At 42.5% G+C, this 22,480-nt stretch overlaps 1 protein-coding gene across 1 annotated transcript in view; it reads left to right on the top strand.

Annotated features, from left to right (window-relative positions):
* nsmfb (NMDA receptor synaptonuclear signaling and neuronal migration factor b) overlaps positions 1-21,271 on the top strand; it is a 66,720-nt gene extending 45,449 nt beyond the window's left edge. Inside the window, exons 13-14 of the mRNA XM_034692184.1 lie at positions 11,257-11,332; positions 15,042-21,271. Coding sequence (XP_034548075.1) covers positions 11,257-11,332; positions 15,042-15,139 — 174 coding nt within the window. The 3' untranslated portion in view covers positions 15,140-21,271. The remainder of the gene's footprint in view (positions 1-11,256; positions 11,333-15,041) is intronic.
* Positions 21,272-22,480: the final 1,209 nt, after the last annotated feature.

Genomic DNA, 22,480 nt, shown 5'->3' with positions numbered 1-22,480 from the left:
CGGAGAAAAGTTCTAGAAGTTAATAGCAAAAGTATGCACCCTTATTTTGGCCCCGTTTTTCAGCTAGGTGGCGCTCTTCCTGTTGAGTTTGGGATATGGGTGCAAGAGGCTTTTTTGTGCGTCCTGATGCCATGAATATGGGTGAATATTTTCAAGCATGTAGCTCAAAATAACCCCTATGGGGAGGGTTTTTTGAAAACTGTAGGGGGCGCTAGTGAGCAAAATTTTTTCGACTTTTTTCGCGAAACCCATAAAATGTCGCATTTTTCCCCAGGACTGATGAGTGTGTTGGATGAGGTGAGATTACATGCATTTTTAAGTCACAAAAATCAATTTTCCGACATTTTTTTTTTATGCCCCGCCCCAAAGTCTGCCACGCCCACATCTTTCGTCTGAACGGAATGCCTTTACTTTGTATTAATCGTTAATGGGTTTACTATAGAATGTGCCTAGTTTAGACTGAATCGGAGAAAAGCTCTAGGAGAAATGAGCAAAAGTATGCACCCTTGCACAGACCCATTTTGGCCCCATTTTTCATGTTCAAAGCTAGGTGGCGCTCTTCCTGTTGAGTTTCAAATATGGGTGCAAGAGGCTTTTTTATGCGTCCTGATGCCATGAATATGTGTCGGACTTTTCATGCAAGTAGCTCAAAAAACTCTATGCGTAGCATGTTATTTTTACCTCTAGGGGGCGCTACTGAAATTTTTTTTTGCGAGACCTATAATAACTTGCAATTTTCACCAGACCCGATGAGTGTGCAAAAGTATCCGTGCTTTCATTCACGTTCAGGGGACCAAAAATGCGTTTTAAGTGGCGGAAGAAAGAACAATCCTTAGGGTTACAATAGGGCCTTCGCCACCAGCGGTGCTCGGGCCCTAATGATATAAAATATATAATATAATACAATAAAGTATAATTGAATATAATATGAAATAAAATACAGTATTATTTATAATATAATATTATATAGTATAGTCTAATATAGTAAAGTATACTAAAAATGATATCGCATATAATATAATATATAAGAAAACAAATAATACAATATGATTTTATACAATATAATACATTATATATATAATATATAATATACTATAACACAATATAATATAAGGGGTAATAAAGTGATGTGGTACATGTCACACGAGGAGGGGGCGTGAACCGTGACGTGCTTATCCACTGCATTTAACAAATATCCCCCTGCTACTGCCCATGTGCTCTTCTGCAAGCTCAGCTGGAGAGCTTCTATTAATAGAAGGACTGACTGAGCTTCCTTCAGATGATGCTCCTCTCCTCCCAGCATCACTCCCTACAGCAGGAGAAGAGTTTGTTACCTTTAAACAGGAGCAGCAGATCTGAGTCCTCTGTGGTGTCAGTCAGGCTGGTGTTAGCAGCTCTGGAGTTTCAGTCGCATCATCTCCCCCAGTTAGCTGCATTATTTTGAAAACACGAATGGTCTGAGATTGCATTTTAGAATTTAAGATCTTTCCCAGACATGAGCAGAAACACAGTGGTGGATTCAGCAACAATATTCAGTGCAACAAAAAGATGACTCAGTTGATCTATCATGGGTGACATATTGTGATACCTCTGTGAGTCAGGGTTCTTTCATGAGTGGGTTCACTTTAAATATGCAGTGCATCGTGCACACAATCCCACTGTAACCCTCACAACTGTGGTGCTTTGATGGAGCTCACTGAGCCTTAATGAAATACATTTCAATCAGGAGAGACACAGTTTGAAGATTAAAGGTTATTTATTACAACTTAATGAATAATGAAACTTGACAGAAATCTTTGGTGTAAGGACTCTATGGGGATACTTTTGTGAGCGTAGGATGTGTGAATTTGGTAGCAGAAGAAATCGCCCTAGAGTTCAGACTCTGGTGGTGGTGGTTGATTAATCCTAGGAATTGAAGACTTGCGGATACCGGGTGGAGATGGGGAGGTGGAGGGGTGCGCACCAACAATGCAAGAAGGAACTAGATGGAGAGAGAGACAGCAGAAAGTTGATAGGCTGACGATAAGGGCGTGCCACTGAACTATTGGATGACAGCCGCCGCTGATTGACCAATGACAGCTCCGGAGCGTGCAGCTGGAAGCAGGTGAGCTATTGAACGAGGGAGAGGAGACTTAAACAACTGCTGTGATTGCTTTTATAGTCTTCCTGTCTGAACATTCGCTAGAGCTACATTCAATTACAGCAGCTGTCTCTTCATGTTTCAGGGTATTAGTCTCAGGGAAAGGATTAAATAAACGTTTCAGCTGTTTTCAAATGGTATTTTGGTATGGAGGAGCTCAATGAGGTCCTGAGGAGCTCGGTTGTTGATGGCCTTGAAAGTGAGAAACAGAATCTGTAAGATGATGCAGCATTTGATGGGAAGCCAGTGGAGCTGCTGCAGGACAGGTGTGATGTGGCTGCTGGAGGGGGTTCTGGTGTGGATGCAGGCAGCAGGATTTTTAACCAGTTGAAGTTTCTGGATGGATTTGTCAGGTAAACCAAAAAGAAGGGAGTTGCAGTAATCTACTGTAGGTGGGAGGTGACCAGGGTGTAAACCAAAATAGCGGTACTGTTGGGGGAGAGAGGCGGACGCAGGCGAGAGATGTTACAGAGATGGAAGTATGCTGACTGATGACATTATTGATGTAGGACTGGAATGACAGTGTGCTGTCGAGGATGACCCCCAGGCTCTTAACATGGGGGGAGGGGGAGACAGAGGAGCTGTCGATGAGGATGGAGAGGTTGTGTGTTTTTGAGAGGGTGGATTTCGTGCCAATGAGAAGAACCTTTGTTTTATCACTGTTCAATTTGAGGAAGTTGTTGGTGAGCCAGGATCTGATGTCATGGAGACAGTCGGAAAGGGAGGTGGGAGGGAGAGAGGAGAGAGGAGATGGGTTTGGTGGACAGGTAGAGCTGGGTGTCATCCCTGTAGCAGTGGAATTGAATGTTGTGTTTATGGAAGATATGACCAAGAGGGAGGAGGTAGATGATGAATAGGCGGGGCCCGAGGACAGAACCTTGGGGTACACCAGAAGAGAGGGGGGGACGGTCGGTCGGGAGATGAATGTTTTGAGTTGGATGTTACGAAACGAATACGTTTCAGTGAGCTTTCCTTAGTTTTGATTAAGGCCTGGTGTTAGCACATTTATTACAACCTTGATCCAAACAGAAGAAAATGAACATAGCAGCTGTTAGCATGTTTACACTGAGTGTTGGTGCTGTCATCAGGTCAAGGAAAATTACAAAGCTGTAATTGTTTGATGACAACTGTTGGAGTTTGGTGTACGCTGCTGATTGTCTATTTCATTTTTGTAGCCTTGCATTCATCGCTATTGAAATAGAATGATGGCACTGTGTCCAAGATGGCAAGTGCATGCTAACCGCTAAACATGATGTACATATCTGAGTTCTTTACCAGTGCTGTGCAGATGAGCCAGGCTGACTTCAATCATAATGTGACCTACCGTGTCACCAAAGTTGTGTCTATTCACTCAGGTTTTGAGGGGATGCTTAATGACGCTCTCTGAACGGGCATTTTTATAATTAAAGCCACATTTCCAGAGGGACATTTTGGCATATCAGATGTACTGCTCCACTGAAACATAATGACTTGCTCACAGATTCTTGCTGACAGCTTGTTTTCTCAGCTTGAGAGTATTCATGCTTCACTAATGCTCGCCACTGTACAGCCTCAGGGTGATGTCCGGCATCAGAGTATGCGGGATTAACATTACACTTCTCTGGTCGTTTCTGTGACCTTTCACCTCAAACTTCCTTCCACACTCACCTCTGCCATTATCACCAGCCAACCATAAACGCCTGATAATTCAGGATCCACGTCCAGTGCTCTGATATGATCATGGGAAAGAAAACAGACCCAGTGTTTGCTCATCGAAGCAGATAGGGCCTCTGAGTGTCCTTTTTATCCCCTCTAGTTTATTTATGTCCAGAACTTCTGTCGCCCTCTGCGTGTCAAGAGATACAGAATTAAATCAGACAGGCACCCGAAGCCAACCTCGCAATCAAACAAGACTTCAGGAAGTGATTAATTGAGGGTCACAGGCCGTGTCAGGGTCCGAGGTCACCCTGAGAGCCAGTAGCTGTTTATTATCTCTGACTGCCTCACTATGGACACAAAACTGATCAAGTCCAAAATATTAAATTGTAGTGGTGCAACGGATCATCGTTGATCCGTGATCCGTACGGATGCCTCTCCACGGTTCGGCACGGACGTGGTCCACGGATCAGTTGATGCAAAAAGTTGGGCGTGTTCACGTGATGACCGCACGTTCAATCCACACTCACTCGTGAAGCGCAGCTGTTGTCATGGCAAGTGAGGAGCAGAGGAACTTGAAAACCCTCCTGCATCTTGTAAGTCACATGTGTGGGAGCATTTTGGTTTCCCTGTGAAATACAGTGAATGCTGAATGTACTTGAGCCACGTTATGAAACTCCGTCGCGCACCCACTAGACCAGAGGCCGTTAATACGCGGCCTGCGGGCCGCATCCAGCCGCCTATTTGTGGCCCCCGAACTGTTATTCCTTCACTCTGTGTTTTGGTCGGGTCACAGTGTGTTTACCTGGACTTGTCTCCATGTCAGATATGCAGACAGGCTGTTACTGTGTCACTTAGAGTCTAATGCTGAGGAGGGTTTGAGTTGTATTTTATACAGTCTATGGGCTGAACAAGCTTCGAGCTCTGACTTCTGTTGCAGACCGGATCTTGTTGTGACGTAACAAAAACACTGAAAACTGAAACGGCTGGTTTCAGCACACATTTACAGAAAGGTGGAGAAATCAGAACAGGGGCAGAATGGGTTCTTTTCATTCTCGGGGGGTTTGTAGACATGCCAGGGAAACATATTTCAGTTAGAGAACCATTAAAAAGTCCATTTTGCATGATATGTCACCTTTAAAGCCTCTGGTCAAGCGCAGCGGTAGTCATGGCAAGTGAGGAGCAGAGGAACTTGAAAACCCTCCTGCATCTTGGAAGTCACATGTGGGAGCATTTTGGTTTCCCTGTGAAATACAGTGAATGCTGAATGTGATTGAGCCACATTATGAAATTCCGTCGCGCACCCACTAGACCAGAGGCCGTCAATACGCGGCCCGCGGGCTGCATCCGGCCGCCTATTTGTGGCCCCCCGAACTGTTATTCCTTCACTCTGTGTTTTGGTCGGGTCACCGCGTGTTTACCGGGACTTGTCTCCATGTCAGATACACAGACAGGCTGTTACTGGGTCACTTAGAGTCTAATGCTGCAAGTGCAATTTTTAACTTTCACTTTCGTTTCTGGAGCAGTTCATATATTGGCACTTTGCCAGCTGTAGGACCCTGGAATGCACGAAAACTGTGTGTTCACAGTTTGCAGCTCAAAGAAAAGTGGACGGTGAAAATCAACAAATGAAAGAAGAATGGAGTGAAACTTTTGAAGTTCCTCTGCTCCTTCACTTGTCATGCCATGAAATGCAGTGAATGAGGCAGGACTGGGCCCACAGTAAATTTTGAGTTGACTGTTGTTTTTATTTAATGGGCAAAAGTTTACAAGTGTTTTACAAAATGAATGGAGGGACAAAGTTATATTTGTCTTTTTTTTTTTTTGCTGATCCGAAAAATGATCCGATCCGTGACTCAAAACCGTGATACGATCCGAACCGTGAGTTTTTTGATCCGTTGCACCCCTATTAAATTGTAATGAGTAAGACGAGAAATAAAAATATTAGAACATAAAAAATATATGTCCTTAGAGGAAAAGCAACTATACTCCATTGATCCAAATGTAATATACATACATCCCTGATTTAAGACAAAAAAAGGCTAAATCCTATTTTAATACAGGACACTTTATTTATTGAAAATTATTATAATAATTTTTTGATTATTTATTCAAATATTATAATCATTTTATTAATAATTGATAAAAAATATTATAATTATAGTATTGAATTGTCTTTTATTTTAGATAAAACTGGTCTAAAACTCATAAAAACTCATTACGATCAACAAGTCTCTCTTTATTCGGACACATTTGCAGATCCTCAAAGCTGAACACGCCCAAAATGTTTGAGGGAAAGAACCTCAAAATTATTCAAAAGTATAAACATAGTTTGTGTCTATTATTTTTGTAATGTCAAAATTATGAAAATTGATCAAGCAACAACCAAAATGTTGTAGATTATCATCATCCTCATTATTTAAAGTATCCATACTGAAGTGGCAAAGAAATGAGTCACTGTACTTTGTGTCTTTGTACAAACATATGACGCAGAAACATGAGTATAAATATATTCCCTGGTTCTTTGTGCTTATTTGAGTCCGCCATCAAATAATAACACCTCAGTCTCTAACTTCATCTCAGGAACTCTCAGAGACATTGCGCTTTTCTGAGCCAAATGCATCAAAACCCATACATCTTTCAAGCGACTAATGCACAGCAAAGCCCTGCGGAAATCAAACCTGTGAATGTCACTTGGCTGCGAGGCTCAATGTGGGATGGCACACCAGCTGGCACTGGACCAGACCCCAGGGAGGGAGAGGAGGGATGGGAAGGGCAGGCTTGAACAAGGAGGCAGTAAAAGTGTGGAGGGTGCCAGAGGCCGGAGTGTTATCCTGCCTGACAGTCCTCCAGATGCACAAATGAACACGTGTTGTAGAGACACGCAATAGGTGTACCCGGAGGACAGGTCGGTGTTTTTCCAGAGTTAAACTCCTCTAAAAGAATCGAAATGAGATCACAGTAAAGACGGTCATTTACTGACATCTGCTGCTATATATGTCAAGGACTGCCAATCTTTTAGTTTCATTCATCAGGTTATCACTTTCAAAACGCCACAAGGGGATATTATTCCAAATGAGCTCTTACAAAGTCACCCTTAAAGGTGACATATCACGCTTTTTTCATCAATATATATTGGTCTAAGAGGTCCCCAAAACATGTCTTTAAAGTTTATGCTCAAAAAACACTTTGAAATCAGATTTTGGCATGCCTGAAAAACCCTCTTCTTCAGTCCTCCTTAGAACAGTCTGTTTTCCCTCTGACTACGCCCCCTCAGGAAGTGGATGTGGCCTCAGCTGTCCAGCATGTTGATCTGATGTTTACATGTTGGCTGAATATACACGGCTGCTCACAGACCCACGTAAATTCAACCCTCTGAATCTGATCCAGAATCTGATCCTGACGGAGAGGCGCCTGCAGCAGAACCTTTCTGAACCATTGGTCACAGATTTAGTGTTTCTTGTTGTTTTATTTATCAGTATGTCGACGTGTGTCTTGGTACACAGCTATGAAAATGTAGCTATGTGGCTATGCTAACTAGCGCTAGCACTTTTCCATGGTAAATATAAATCCACTAGATCTTCAAATCTGCAGACGTGGGGAGTAAAACCGACCTTTGTGTTTATTAAGACAGCCTACAACTAGCATGCCTCCCTCCTAAGCTCCTTGTTAGCACACATGTGTGCAGGTAATGAAAAACAGAGGAGGGGTTGAGTTGTATTTTATACAGTCTGTGGGCTGAACAAGCTCCGAGCTCTGACTTCCTGTTACAGACCGGATATTGTTGTGACGTATGAAAAACACTGAAAACTGAAACGGCTGGTTTCAGCACACATTTACAGAAAGGTGGAGAAATCAGAACAGGGGCAGAATGGATTCTTTTCATTTTCAGGGGGTTTGTAGACATGCCAGGGAAACATATTTCAGGTAGAGAACCATTAAAAAGTCAATTTTGCATGATATGTCACCTTTAAAGCCTCTGGTAACCCAAATCAACAAAAACGTTCTACCTATGATATTTATAGTCACATTTACATACATTTATATATATTTGAAATATTGGAACTGAACTTTAATCAATTTTTGAAGTATTATCGATTAAGTTTTTGATACTGTTCTAACGCTAGGATGAAGAAGGCAGGATTAACTCAGATATTTATGATGAAATAAATATCTAACCAATAAATAAATGAATCCCCGTACAGTGTGTGCCGAGAGAGGAATTAGCTATGTAAACCCAAGCCGTTTTTTGAACCAGGCTGTAAACATGTTCATTTCTGCTGTAAAGATCGTCTTCTTTGAATTGGTGTGTATGTGGTTTCTGGTGTTTCTGCAGCCAGCCTCTAGTGGACGCTCGATGAACTGCAGTTTATAACATTTCTGCATGGGCTTCATATTTTGAGACCGGAGGTTGCCGCTTGGTGATAATTTGCTTACTCCACCCCGTTCATGTGAACTCACTCAGGGTAACTCAAGACGAGGGAAAAAAATACCTGTGTCTCCAAGACCTCTGCTGTTTCACTGTGTCATGGCAACACAACCCTGGCACGAGCTCGGTCTAGGGCATCCAAGCGTTGGTTGCCCGTGCCATACTAAAGAAGGAATCAGGTGGCTGTCGAGCAAAAGGCAAAGGGAAAAAGGCGGACCTTACCTGTGCCGACTTCTTTCCAAAACACCGTTCACGGCTCCGGGACCAGCTCACGCTGCTTCCTTCTCGTTACCCCTCAGGGTTTCGGATGACAGTTCATATTTAAGTTGACATATATAACACACGACAAAACTCAACGGGAAAAGGGGAAAACTTCGCAAGAATGTCTTTCCACGGCTTCTGACAACGGCGTCTCTTTCTTCTCGCCTCTCTAGCAGGTGTCTGCCTGAGCTAATCAAAACCACAGCGTCACCGTCTCATTGATAAATTGGTCACGTGACCAGAAAGGTCTGCCCACCTGTAGCTCGACAGCCACACCCCCATACTCTGGACAGTGTTGCTGCAACACACTGTACAGTCATGGCCAAAAGTTTTGAGAATGACACAACTATTAATTTTCACAAAGTCTGCTGTTTCAGTTTTTATAATGGCAATTTACATATACTCCAGAATGTTATGAGGAGTGATCAGCTCAACTGCAATTAATTGCAAAGTCTCTCTTTGCCTTGAAAATGAACTTTATCACCAAAAACACATTTCCACTTCATTTCAGCCCTGCCACAAAAGGACCAGCTAACATCATTTCAATGACACACAGGTGTCACACACATTAACACAGGTGTGGGTGTTGGTGAGGACAAGGCTGGCGATCAATCTGTCATGATTGAGTGACTGGACACTTTAAAAGGAAGATGGTGCATGACACCATTGTTCCTCATCTGTTAGCCATGGTTACCTGCAAGGAAACACGTGCAGCCATCATTGCATTGCACAAAAAGGGCCTAACAGGGAAGTTTAGAGCAGCGAGTAAGATTGCACCTCAGTCAACCGTCTATCGAATTATCAAGAACTTCAAGGAGAGAGGTTCAATTGTTGCCAAACAGGCTCCAGAGCGCCCAAGAAAGTCCAGCAAGCGCCAGGACCGTCTCCTGAAGGTGTTACAGCTGCGGGATCGGGCCACCACCAGTGCAGAGCTTGCTCAGGAATGGCAGCAGGCAGGTGTGAGTGCATCTGCACGCACAGTGAGGCGAAGACTTTTGGAGGAAGGCCTGGTGTCAAGGAGGGCAGCAAAGAAGCCACTTCTCTCCAGTAAAAACATCAGGGACAGACTGATATTCTGCAGAAGGTACAGGGACTGGACTGCTGAGGACTGGGGTAAAGTCATTTTCTCTGATGAATCCCCTTTCCCATTGTTTGGGGCATCTGGAGGAAGGCTTGTTCGGAGAAGACGAGGTGAGCGCTACCATCAGTCCTGTCTCTTGCCAACAGTGAAGCATCCTGAGACCATTCATGTGTGGGGTTGCTTTTCGGTCAAGGGAGTGGGCTCTCTCACAATCTTGCCTAAAAACACAGCCATGAATAAAGAATGGTACCAGAACGTCCTCCGAGAGCAACTTCTCCCAACCATCCAAGGGCAGTTTGGTGATGAAGAATGCCTTTTCCAGCATGATGGAGCACCTTGCCATAAAGCAAAAGTCATAACAAAATGGCTCGGGGAACAAAACATTAAGATTTTGGGCCCTTGGCCAGGAAACTCCCCAGATCTTAATCCCATTGAGAACTTGTGGTCAATCGGGTGGACAATCAAAAACCCACAAAGCATTGATTATGCAAGAATGGACTGCCATCAGTCAGGATTTGGTCCAGAAGTTGATTGACAGCTTGCCAGGGAGAATTGCAGAGGTCTTGAAAAAGAAGGGTCAACACTGCAAATATTGACTTATTGCATGAATTCTGTGTAATTCTCAATAAAAGCTTTTGATACTTATGAAATGCTTCTAATTGTATTTCATTATACCATAGAAACATCTGACAAAAACACCTAAAAACCCTGAAGCAGCAGACTTTGTGAAAATGTAATATTTGTGTCATTCTCAAAACTTTTGGCCACGACTGTAGAAGAAAAACATGGATATTTATTTATGTATTATTTAAAAGGACCATGCATATTGATTAATACTTCTGTAAATATGCCAGAATTAGCCAAAAGGCTAGTTTACATCCGTAGTCCCTTGCCAGAGGTTGATATGTTGTTATGATGAGGAGCACCTCTGTGTGTAAAATAGATGCATGTTGTGAACTCTTATGCCCATCTTACCGTCTCATCTTGCCCTCTAAAGGAATACTTCACCTCTGTCTTCAGACATTGGACTAGGTTTGTGTAAGTCTAAGGCGCAGACAAATCCTGCAAACTAAAGATAGCCATGTGACACCTTTGCGCCTGACCACACCTCGTTTCATGACACATGGATGCTAACGTGGGTGCAAATTCACTTGCTTTTTAAGAGACGTGGGCACTTGATGGATAAATGATGAGCGAATCGGGTGGAAAATTATAATGACACTTGCGCTGCACGCCAAGACGCTCTGTACCGGACGTGTGACAGGGCCCGTCATGATGACGTTCGATGCTTGTCAGCGTGACAAAATAGTCCTGATGACTGTAAGCTTTAAAAGAGGAATGCATTTTAAAATCCTGAAGTATATCTTCTTGGGAGTCAAGGTGTGTTTGTCCTCCACAACTCTGAATGTATTCGTGCCCTGCCAGGCCTGTAGCTCAGTGTAGATGCACTCTGACAGATGTGCCTACACAGACAGAAAACCTTACCGGGAGGGCTTTTCACTAAATCTCGGCTGCTGCGAGTCGTAAGTGGCACATTGACCTTTTCATATTCAGTCGTCTGCAGAGCCTCCTTCTGCTCTGTGCACACACTCACATCCCCACATCAACACTGCTTTATTTGTTTTACCTGGAAAAGCCTGATGCCATTTATAATCAAGTATTGTTTCTGTCTAACTCTCCCCTTCTGTCTCTCTTCCTCTCTTCCTTTAGTTGATTCACACCCTGAAGAGGCTGATGAGACCCTCCTCCGTTGAATTCAAGTCTCCACTGGAGCTGTCTGCACAGGGTGAGGACACTGCACACATGCATCTGCAAAGAATTGAAAGCTCACGTGTGCTACATTTTTGGACTTGTTTTGCCATCTTTGAAAAGATAACACAAGTGTAATAGCGCCAAAAGCATTGAAATGCACCACAGCATGCATGGTGTATTGATAATGCATTATCAGCCTCACTGGTGCGCTCACTGAACATTAATAGAGAGCAAACATCAATGTTAGTCAGCTGCCCAGCGGTGCAGAGAGTAGGGACTGTGAGGAAACAAACCCGACCTCTGCTGAGATCCTCAGGCATCCGTCATAAGTCATTTTGCTGACATCCATTGATGTCATGCTAATTATTTTCAGATTAACTTTTCATCAATGCTTCTGTCTGTCGTCCAACTGTCTATTGACCCACAACAATCTGATCCATGGCCACCTTCCCTTCTTGTTTCCCGTATGCACTACCAAACAAAAGTTTGGACACACCTTCTCATGCAATGGTTTTTATTTATTCTAATTATCTTCAACATTGTAGATTAATACTGAAGACATCAAAACTGCAACGTGTCAGAGGTGTTAAAGCTCTAACAGTGAGTCTGTGATTTTAATAGAAAGCAGAGTATGATACATGTCACAGAGTCATGGGGAGTGATGCTGGCTGCTGCCATGTTTGATCTGTTTTATGAAGCTTTGCGTTACTTCCTGCAGGACCTGGAAGTCATTCGCCTTATTTTGCTGTCAGCTGTTAGAATCATTGTTTCCTATCCACACAACCAATCACAGCTCATTCTAACAATAAGGCCGTCTATTTAAGCTAGGGCTGGGTGATCATTCCATAACAGTAATTATCGTGATATAATTTTGCTTGATATAAATATGACAACGTTTATATATAAATAAACATGTAAATACACCCCCCAACCACTAAAAAGGGAGGGGTGCTAGTGAGCCTTAAGCGCTAGTTGCCATCCAACATTAGACAGAAGAAGAAGACTGTATTGAACCACCAATCATGTTGCAGGGTGAGAGGTAGGCGGGGCTTAAAGACGTTCAGAGCAGAATGTAAACACAGCTGAAACGAGCGACAGAGACACTGAAGAAAACTCAAAACCTAGCAGCTCAAAGCAGAGTCGTTAGTCTGACACTGAGTCAACTCTGGGTTAACTATTAACTTCATACACTTCATTAAATATACTTTCAGGATGTGGGTAAAGAAAGAGCACAGAGACAACTTCTGCTCAAGCAGCAACCTTCAAGGATTCAAGGTTTTTTATTGTCATACCAATACAAGCTGTTGCATGATATGGAACGAAATTCCGTTTCTCAGGTCTTGCATTAAGCCCAAAAAAAGAGCATACAATTAAGGGAAGACATAGTAATAAATGTAAAAATATAAATACAAATATAAATATTGTGCATAGTGCAATTGAATGTGCACCTCTGGTCTCAAACAATGAAGCCCATGTGGAAGTGTTATACACTGCAATACATTGGGAATCCACTTGAGGCTGGCTGCAGAAACACCCGAAACCACATAGACATGAATGGGAAAAAGACGATCTTTGCAGCATTAATAAACATGTTTACAGCCTGGTTCAAAAAACAGCTTAGCCCTATGAAGCTAATCTCTCTATCAGCACACACTGTACGGGGGTGAATTTATTTCTAACTTGACGGTTCAGAAGATATTAAGATTACCAGTTTTTGCCCAAATAAGGACATGACTGACGTGACTCCCGGTTAGGGAACACATAGCTGTTGGCTAGGAGGCTCACACTACGTCACACTCTGCCTGGTTGAGTTCTGCATTTCCAATATGGCTGCCGCCGCCGTCGATTGGCTTCAACACAGCTCTCAGGAACAGATGGGTGACGTCACGGATACTACGTCCATATTTTATACAGTCTATGCTTCTGCTGTGCATTTCTAACACGTTTGATGTCCACCGAGACCGTAGGACAAATGAACACTGAACGACCGTGATGCATTCACTGCACTGTGGGAAACAACATAACCCTTGGTAATCTTAAAGGGGAGCGCACAACTCAAAACAATACTCTACTAAACTGATACACAGAATACAATTTGACATATATTTGTTTAAAGGTGACATATCATGCAAAATTGACTTTTTAATGGTTCTCTACCTGAAATATGTGTCCCTGGCATGTCTACAAACCCCCCGAGAATGAAAAAAATCCATTCTGCCCCTGTTCTGATTTCTCCACCTTTCTGTAAATGTGTGTGAAACGAGCCGTTTCAGACTTCCGTGTTTTTGTTACGTAACAACAATATCCGGTCTGTCACGGAGTCAGAGCTTGGAGCTTGTTCAGCCCATAGACTGTATTAAATAATACTGAATCCCTCCTCTGTTTTTCATTACCTGCACAAATGTGTGCTAACAAGGAGCTTAGGAGGGAGGCATGCTAGTTGTAGGCTGTCTTAATAAACACAAAGGTCGGTTTTACTCCCCACGTCTGCAGATTTGAAGATCTAGTGGATGATTTTTATTTGTCATGGATAAGTGCTAGCACTAGTTAGCATAGCCACATAGCTATATGTTCGTAGCTGTAGCTGTAACTGTAGCTGTAGCTGTAGCTGTAACTGTAGCTGTGTACCAAGACACACGTCGACATACTGACAAATAAAACAACAAGAAACACTAAATCTGAGACCAATCCTTCAGAAAGGTCCTGCTGCCTTTCTGGTAGAGGTCGGTTTTACTCCCCACGTCTGCAGATTTGAAGATCTAGTGGATGATTTTTATTTATCATGGATAAGTGCTAGCGCTAGTTAGCATAGCCACATAGCTACATGTTCGTAGCTGTGTACCAAGACACACGTCTACATACTGATAAATAAAACAACAAGAAACACTAAATCTGTGACCAATCCTTCAGAAAGGTCCTGCTACAGGCGCCTCTCCGTCAGGATCAGATTCTGGATTGGATTCAGAGGGTTGAATTTACGTGGGTCTGTGAGCAGTGTGTATATTCAGCCAACATGTAAACATTAGATCAACGTGCTGGAGAGCCGAGGCCACATCCACTTCCTGAGGGGGCGTGGTCAGAGGGAAAATAGAGTGCTCTGAGGAGGACTGAAGAAGAGGACTTTTCAGGCATGCCAAAATCTGATTTCAAAGATGAAAAAAGCGTGATATGTCCCCTTTAAATTTAAATCAAATTATGGAAATTACCTCAATCTGAGAAAAATAAGAATCTATAAACTACACCTTCACAACAAACTCATCTTACATTAAAGACCTGCTTGCTGTTAGCACCGTCAGAAATGATGGATTCAAGGAACTCATCAGAAAACTAAATCCAGATACAAACTAACAAACTGTCTTCAACTTTCACTCAGGAGCAAAAGTCGGACTTTAAATTTAAATGAAATAATGATTTGATATTTATTGTGATAATTATCGATATCGACTGATATGAAATACTTCATTGTGATAACATCTGTTTCAATATTGCCCAGCACTAATTGAAACACTTTGTCACTCTGGCTAATCCCTGCAACACCTTCGCTGTTGGTTAAACTTTGCCTCCTCCTGTTTGGTCTAAATGTCTGTTTTACCCTTGTGGAGGATTTTGCAATGCACTCCCTGGAAAGCCGGCTGCTTGGCTAACCCGGGGAGTGTATAGCGCCAAGCATTACTGTTTCCATTTGGCAATCAATGGTTAAATCTATCTGAACTAGTTCTCTTTGTGTTCTCATTTGTCTGCAGGCAAAGACATGATCGAGGCGTACTTTGACTTCCGTCAGTACCGCCTGTGGAAAAGCCGTCAGCACTCCAAGATGCTGGACTATGACGACCTCCTGTGACCTGGCCCCCCCTTCTTTCGGCCCGTCGGGCGGTTTTATCTTTTCTCCAAGCCTGCTGTGCAGTGACAGGCTTTTGGTTGTAGGGGCCCCTGAGAGGCTCCTGGAACGGCTCTGTGGCAGAGCGGGAGCAGCAGCAGCAGCGCAGTTGGGTCTTTTTTCAACCCTTCTGATGTGACAGGGTCGCCCTGTAGATTCAGCCAGTGGTGAACTTTTTCCTCCCGAATCCATTTTTCACTTTCTGCCTCTTTCTCTGAGAATACAGAAAGATAGGGACAAGAAAGAGGAGGAGGAGAAGCAGGGGACTCGTCATCTTAGCCTAAATGTGTCAGAAGACGCTAACTAGAGTTAGATTCCTGAGTTCAGAGGACGTTAGATAGAAGAGTGACAGCAGAGAACAGAGGGAACTGCTCCGTTAGGAGTTTAGAGGTTGATGATTTTTTGCTTCAAACGTGGAGAAAAATGGATGAAAGATTTTCTTTGTCAGGTGTCAAGGAAGTATAGCTTATATGTAAATAAACAAAGTGCTTACTGGACTATTAGAAGATAGATCATCCAAGCATAAGTCTGGATATTTAACTAGTCTTAATAACAACTAGAGTTTCATATTTAAGCTTTTCTAACTTAAAGTAAGTGTGTTAGTATTTTGTATGGACTGTTGTATTAACTCAGGTTAAATCCATCCATCATTCAATACTAAGAATTGTACTCAGTGTTAGCGGCATACTGTAGAACAGAGTCCAAGGCCTCATACTCAATACAGAGTCATTTCAGCGGACCGTTAGACTTGTCAGGGATGTCATATCGTAATGTGCTCTACGTCTTCAGAGTTTTTAAGTAGCCAATCAGAGAGATGTATCCGTGCATGTTTTCGACGTTACAGCTTCGCATTTAACCTCAACGAGCCACATCTAGCTACTCTTTCTTCAGCTGCCGGCTCACGAGTGCTGATTCTTTTTAGTGTGTGGGGTTTTTTGATTTATCTCAGCACTACATTTAACGACATATTATAGAGTAATTCAAATGTTCCTATTTAACGTGAATCACTCAAAGTAGCAATGGAGTGGCGGTGGTTATTTTTGTGCACTCGTTGAAGCATTGCTCTGTTAAGTTGTGTCGTGAATATAACGGTATGAAGGAGTGTGTGTCGTAGAATACATTCCAATATATGCTGAAAAATATCTGGTCATTTTCGCTGGAGTTGAAACGATGTCTGTTTTTACTTTAACATGATGACATGTTTGTGATTTAGTGTTGAGCTTCAGCAAAAGTTAGATCAGGAGTTGCGCAGAGGCCGAGATACTCTGCCTTCCCTGATGACAACGCTCCACTTCAGGCAGAATTATTCCTCATTAGATCACATTCTGCTACCTTACCTATTTTATTACACTGACTGATACTGCAATGTTCACCTAACTTATATTTTTAATAACAGTAATCCTATTTTTTAAAACAAGGCCATACCCAATCGTGCTGATTACTAAAACAAAGGAAAGTCCTGATACTTCACTCAAACAATAAAAGTTCGAGAGGAGAGAGACGTTTCACAAACCTATCGCATTTTGGAAAAGTAGTTGCTTGTGTCTCAATTTACGAAGTGAAACATCAGACAGGATGGGACAGTAACAGCTCCGTCTCAAGCTCGTGCTGCAGCTTCATCATATCACAAGACTCTTCCTCACACGAAGGACAGAGTACATTAAGTAACAATGACATGGTTGCAGGATCGAGATAAGAATCTGTTTTGAATTGAAGATCAGGAATATTTCAGAGGAGGGATTTACGAGTACATGGTGTGTGACATTTCTGCACACGTTTCCTAACTTTATAAGTGTGTGTGGTAAACATGGCTGACTGAGCCCTTTCTCTGCTTGATGTGATCATACGTGTCTCGTATTGTTGCTGCTTGCTGATCCATGCAAGTGTTCTGGGCTGAAGTACGCGTTGCATTGGAGAGTTTGAATAGCTCTTAATGCATCCATGAGGACATGCTGTATATGGGATCCATATGGAGAGCTTCAGTCACATGGGACATTGAGGTATTGAAATAACTCCTGCCAGGAGGGATGCATAATGCTTTCAGACCTGAGAGGCTTCTTGTTTCTATAGAGCACTGTTTTATAAATGTTTTTTAAGACTGCAATAATCACTGCTTTGGAGATTGTTCCCATGAGAAGAATGACTGCTCATCCAAAATGGCTTAAAAGGCTTTTGGACTCAAGCCCTTTAAGATGATAAAGGACATATTTTTTTCTTCAAAGAACACTGAAGGACACTGGATTAATGAACTGTCGTATTTTTTTGTTTGTACTGAAATGATTAATGTATTACCGCAAAATATGATTTACGTCTGTTTTGCATAAAAATGCTTAAACATTGAAGTCAGTGGTTGTTGTGCCACAATGTAGCATGTATCATAGGTCACTGTAAGCTTTGCGTGTAAATACTGTAAACATTTAAGACCATGGAGGTATTCAGCCGATCCCACCAGACAATAATGCAGCCATGGTTTCAATGTCTTCACAAACTCAGACCTCACTGGCTCTTCAGGTTGAAGCACTTTGGAATAACAGCGTTCCTCTTCCTGGTTTATGTTCTTACTGTGGGGAAGCTGATGACAGCAACTTTCAAAACAAAACAGGAAAGTCAAAGAAATGTCCATTTATGTTTGAAACGATCCTGTGGAGAGGCACATCACGCTGAATCTATCGTCCATGTCTCAGCTATGGTTTCAATACCTGCTTTAGTTTAATCATGACAGTATTTTATTTAACTTTCTGTTCTGAGTGTTCTTCCATAAGGTGCATTTCGACCAAGAGTTCTAGGGTCTTTTAGCCCCCAGAACTACTTTCCCCTGGACTAAAAGGTTCCTGTGCCCCCATTGTTGTCTGTGTTTCGATCGCAGGCTGAAGTCCCGGGTAGATTGTGCAAAACAGGCCAGTGACATATGGAGAAAAAAAAACTAAATGCACTACACCACCAGACCAGTAGAGGGCAGTAAAACAAAGAGGAATGCCATTCATCACAGATGACACCATAGAAGCAGACGGACAGGCAGGTATCATTATGATCAACACAACAGTTAGCCTGTTAGCATGAAGAGACTCAGCTGGTGCTGTTTTAGATGGTGCTATATTTCATCACAGATGGATTCACTGAATCAACACGTGAGAGGAGATAAGCGCGAGTAGCAAAGACGTTTCAACACGCCTTTAAAATCCTTTTGAACTCAAAAAGCCGTGGCAGAGATCGACCGGTGTTTTGGTTTACACAGCGACCCTGTTAACTGGAGACTCTCAGCCGGATGCATCCCTCATAAACGTCTTTAGACCATCATTAAATATCTGATGAGGATATTTTGAAATCTTAATAAAAACTAAACTAGACTAAACTTCAACAGCTGTGTAAACTCCACAAACACTGTTAAATTCAGCTGAAGGTCTCCAGTTTACAGGGTCCCTTTTAAAACCGTAACACCGGGAGAGACACATTCACATTGGGTTGAGAGAAGACTACTGTTACAAGCTGCTAAATCAAGAGAATCACAGCTTCTTCTTTTGAAAAGTACACACACATACAAAAAAGATAGAACAAATAAAAACTAATGAAAGAAAGAGAAATCAAGTGAATCACAGATGTGTGTGATGTTATTGTGGACGGAGGGCGGAATAAAAACACTGTGGTTAATCTACCAATCAGACACGTTCAGCACTGCAGGCCCTGCCCCCTGAAAGTCCCGGGACCTTTGAAAAGTACTACCCCCCTAGCAGGGGCTTTTCATGGGGGAGATTAACTACCCCTGAACTAAATTTAGACCCTGGTTCCTCTGGTCGAAACGCACATAGTTCCAGGTTAAAGTCCCTCTGGTCGAAAAAACACCTATAATCTTTCTTGTTTACAGTAAACACACAAATCTAGAAAACGATAATATTGCTTTTAGATAAACATTCAAGAGTTTTTCTTTTCTTGTGTGCTGTAGCACAAACATTTCCTGCTTTGCATTACTCCTGTGAGAGTGAATCTGACCTTACTTTTAACATCATCTGCTACTTTACAACCATTCTTCTGTAGCAATATTCTGTGTTACAATATTTTTGTAATGTCATTTGAATAGATGAATAGAACGTGAAATGTTGTTCGGTCATATCTATGGACCTCAATGACTCTTGAATCAAAATACTGATGAGAACATCGACACCAAAAATGTGGATACTGCTCACTGCTCAGTTTTTAGAGTGCAGACTAATCCTGCTCAGGGAGGTCTCCTCTGCTTTCTACCTTGCTCTGTTTAAGTAAAGGCTGAACCCCAGAGTCATTATACTCCCGCTCAGTTGTTGTAACAGCAGTTTAAGTTGATATATTTAATCCTGTTGTATGCTGTGGTAATTGAAAAGTTGAGATACACTCACGGCTGATGGATTTCCACTGAAGTGTCTGATTGAAGACTTTGCTCTCTGTACTGGAGATCCATTATTGACTGTAGAGCTCAGGCTGTCTTCAGATCAGAGATCAGCTGGTAGGCTGGAACACGCAGCATCTCTTTCAAGTTCGAAACGGACGCAGAACCTCTTCAGAATCCCAGTCACTACGTGCAGCAGAAACAACCTCTGGCCCCAAGAAAGACAAAGCTTTAGTCCTTTGTTTTTAAGTTCTGAACCACTTACTCCTCAATGAAGAATGGAATTGCATTTGTGATGAATGAATCAGTGATCAAATGACGTTTCAGGTGCTTACATGTGTAGGATTGTCTTTCCTCAACCTTGAGCAGTCTCATAAAGAAACGCAGGTTTCCTCCATTAAGGCAATATCATGGTTGACCTTCCTCTGTGCAAATAAGTAAAAAAGTAATAACATCAAAAACTTGTATTATCCATCTTCAGCTTTGACCTCGAAACAGATCACGTCTGTAAATAAGGTGTGAGCATGGGAGAAAGCAAGAGACCCAACATACCAATGACAGTGTGGAGCAGACTAACCTGAGCGAGCACCAGATCACATAGATCTCACACTTTAACATGGACTTCAATTCATATTAGTGCAACTCCATTATGCAGGAGTTCAGCAAGTACTGCACACAGTTTGACTTGTGTCGGCTCGCTGAAGCAGACGTCTCCTGAGAACGCGATCACACAAATCACCAGATTGATATTTGAGCACCTTCCCTCTCCTGTTGTTTCCCAAATGGAACTATGTGTCACCATTAGTGCAGTACTATTTATTAATAATAAGCATTGTTGTTGTGTCCTCCCCGCTGCTCTTGCCGGTTTCTCCATGAAGATTGCCGGCGCTCAGTTGGGAGTGTGATTGAGTTTGATGAGAGTGATGGATTGATGCTGCTCTGATTGCTCTGACACTTCCAGTCGGGCTGTGATTGTATCTTTGGAAGAGTGAAAAACAACGTGTTTGTGTTATGTCTGTTTCACTTTGTATCAACTTTATCTAATTAAGGGTAACCTTTTGGAATAGCTTTCTTAGACTAACACTCAGTAGAATTGTATGTCACAATAAGACTAAAACAGGTATATCATGTTTATGCCATGTTAAAGTTAGACATATTTATCTAAACGTTATTAGCATTATTGTATATCTTGTGATTTTGATACTAGTAGAAGTGAAGAATTCACCTCAGTAGCTTTCCTGTTCTTTTGGGTTACAGCTATGAACAGACTCAGCAAGCTGAACTTTAATCCAAGAAAGCATCTTTAGCCTTGTTCAGACTGCAGGACCTGGTATTTATTGGTACCATAGATATTTAAGTCTCCGTCATTTAAAACACCAAATTAAATGCAACTTCAGATCTGGAGATACTTTGACATACTAAACTATGTCCCAGAAGTGAGTCTCTCTGAATCACACCTTGACCGCACAATCAGGGGGAAATGATGGCTTTCTATTTTTCCTGCTGTGTGACCAGCACATTAGATTCAAACCACTCCAATCTATAAATAACAGAGTTGGAACTGCCATAACACACAGATTTGAGAAACAGGTCGGATTTCACTGCAGTCTGAACAAAGCTTAGTTGTAATTGAACCAGCAAGGATTGTTCTGCAATGTTGGAGGAAAAAAAAACCTGTGAGGAAAAGAATTGTTTTTCAAAGTTTGTTTTTATCAAATAAAACTTAGTTCTACACAGCTTGTGTCATTGTCCTGTTATTGAACGAGTGATGACCATACAGTAGAGTGGACTGGACTGTGTACGTGTGTGCCTCCAAAAGCCATCCATCCATCCATCCATCCATTTTTTTCCGCTTATCCGGCATTGGGTCGCGGAGGTAGCAGTCCAAGCAAATTGACCCAGACATCCCTCTACCCAGAAGCACCTTCAATCATTAAATAGATCAATCAATCAATCAATCAATCAATCAATCTTTATTTGTATAGCGCCAAATCACAACAAATGTTATCTCAAGACTCTTTTACAAACAGAGCAGGTCTAGACCACTCTATGTCAAATTATGAACAGAGACCCAACACCAAGACAGGATAAGACTCAGTCTCACCCCACCTTAATCCACCATGAGCATTGCACCTCACAGTATTTAGCTAGTTACAGAAGCAAGGACAAACTTCCTTTAACAGGCAGAAACCTCCAGCAGAACCAGACTCATGTTAGACACACATCTGCTGAGACCGAGTTGGGTCTGGAAAGAGGGATAGAGGGGAGTAAGAGAGAGAGGGAGCGGTGATAGTGATGAGATAAGTAGTAGAAGCTGTTGCCGCTGGAGTCCAGCACATCTGGACTGTCCACAGCAGGAGGACGTCTACGGCAGCTCAGAGGAACCTACGAGACAAGGGAGCTCAGGGACTCCAGAAAGGTCTATGGTTAGTAACTTTAATGGGACAGAGAGATGTGGGGTTGCGGGGGAAGGGGGTGAGCTAGGATCCCAGTGTGTCAGCCTAAGCCTATAGCAGCATAACTAAGAGCTGGTCCAAGCCTGATCCAGCTCAAACTATAAGCTTTATCAAAAAGGAAAGTTTGAAGCCTACTCTTAAAAGTAGAGAGGGTGTCTGCCTCCCGGACCCTGACTGGTAGATGATTCCAAAGGAGAGGTGCCTGATAACTGAAGGCTCTACCTCCCATACTACTTTTAGAGACAAAAAAAAAACACTTTCCAGCTTCTCCTGGGGAATCCTGAGGCGATCCCAGACCAGGCGGGATATACTATTTAATCCCTCCATCGATTTCTGGGTCTTCCCCGGGGCCTTCTACCAGTTGGACGTGCCCGGAACACCTCTAAAGGAAAGTGTCCGGGAGGCATCCTTATCAAATGCTCGAACCACCTCAGCTGACTCCTTTCGACATGAAGGAGCAGCGGCTCTACTCCGAGCTCCCTCCGGATG

This window comes from Notolabrus celidotus, chromosome 9 (genome assembly GCF_009762535.1).
Source record: "Notolabrus celidotus isolate fNotCel1 chromosome 9, fNotCel1.pri, whole genome shotgun sequence".
Lineage (NCBI taxonomy): Eukaryota > Metazoa > Chordata > Actinopteri > Labriformes > Labridae > Notolabrus > Notolabrus celidotus.
The sequence above is the reverse complement of the archived record's forward strand: the minus strand, read 5'-3'. Positions and strand labels throughout refer to the sequence as shown.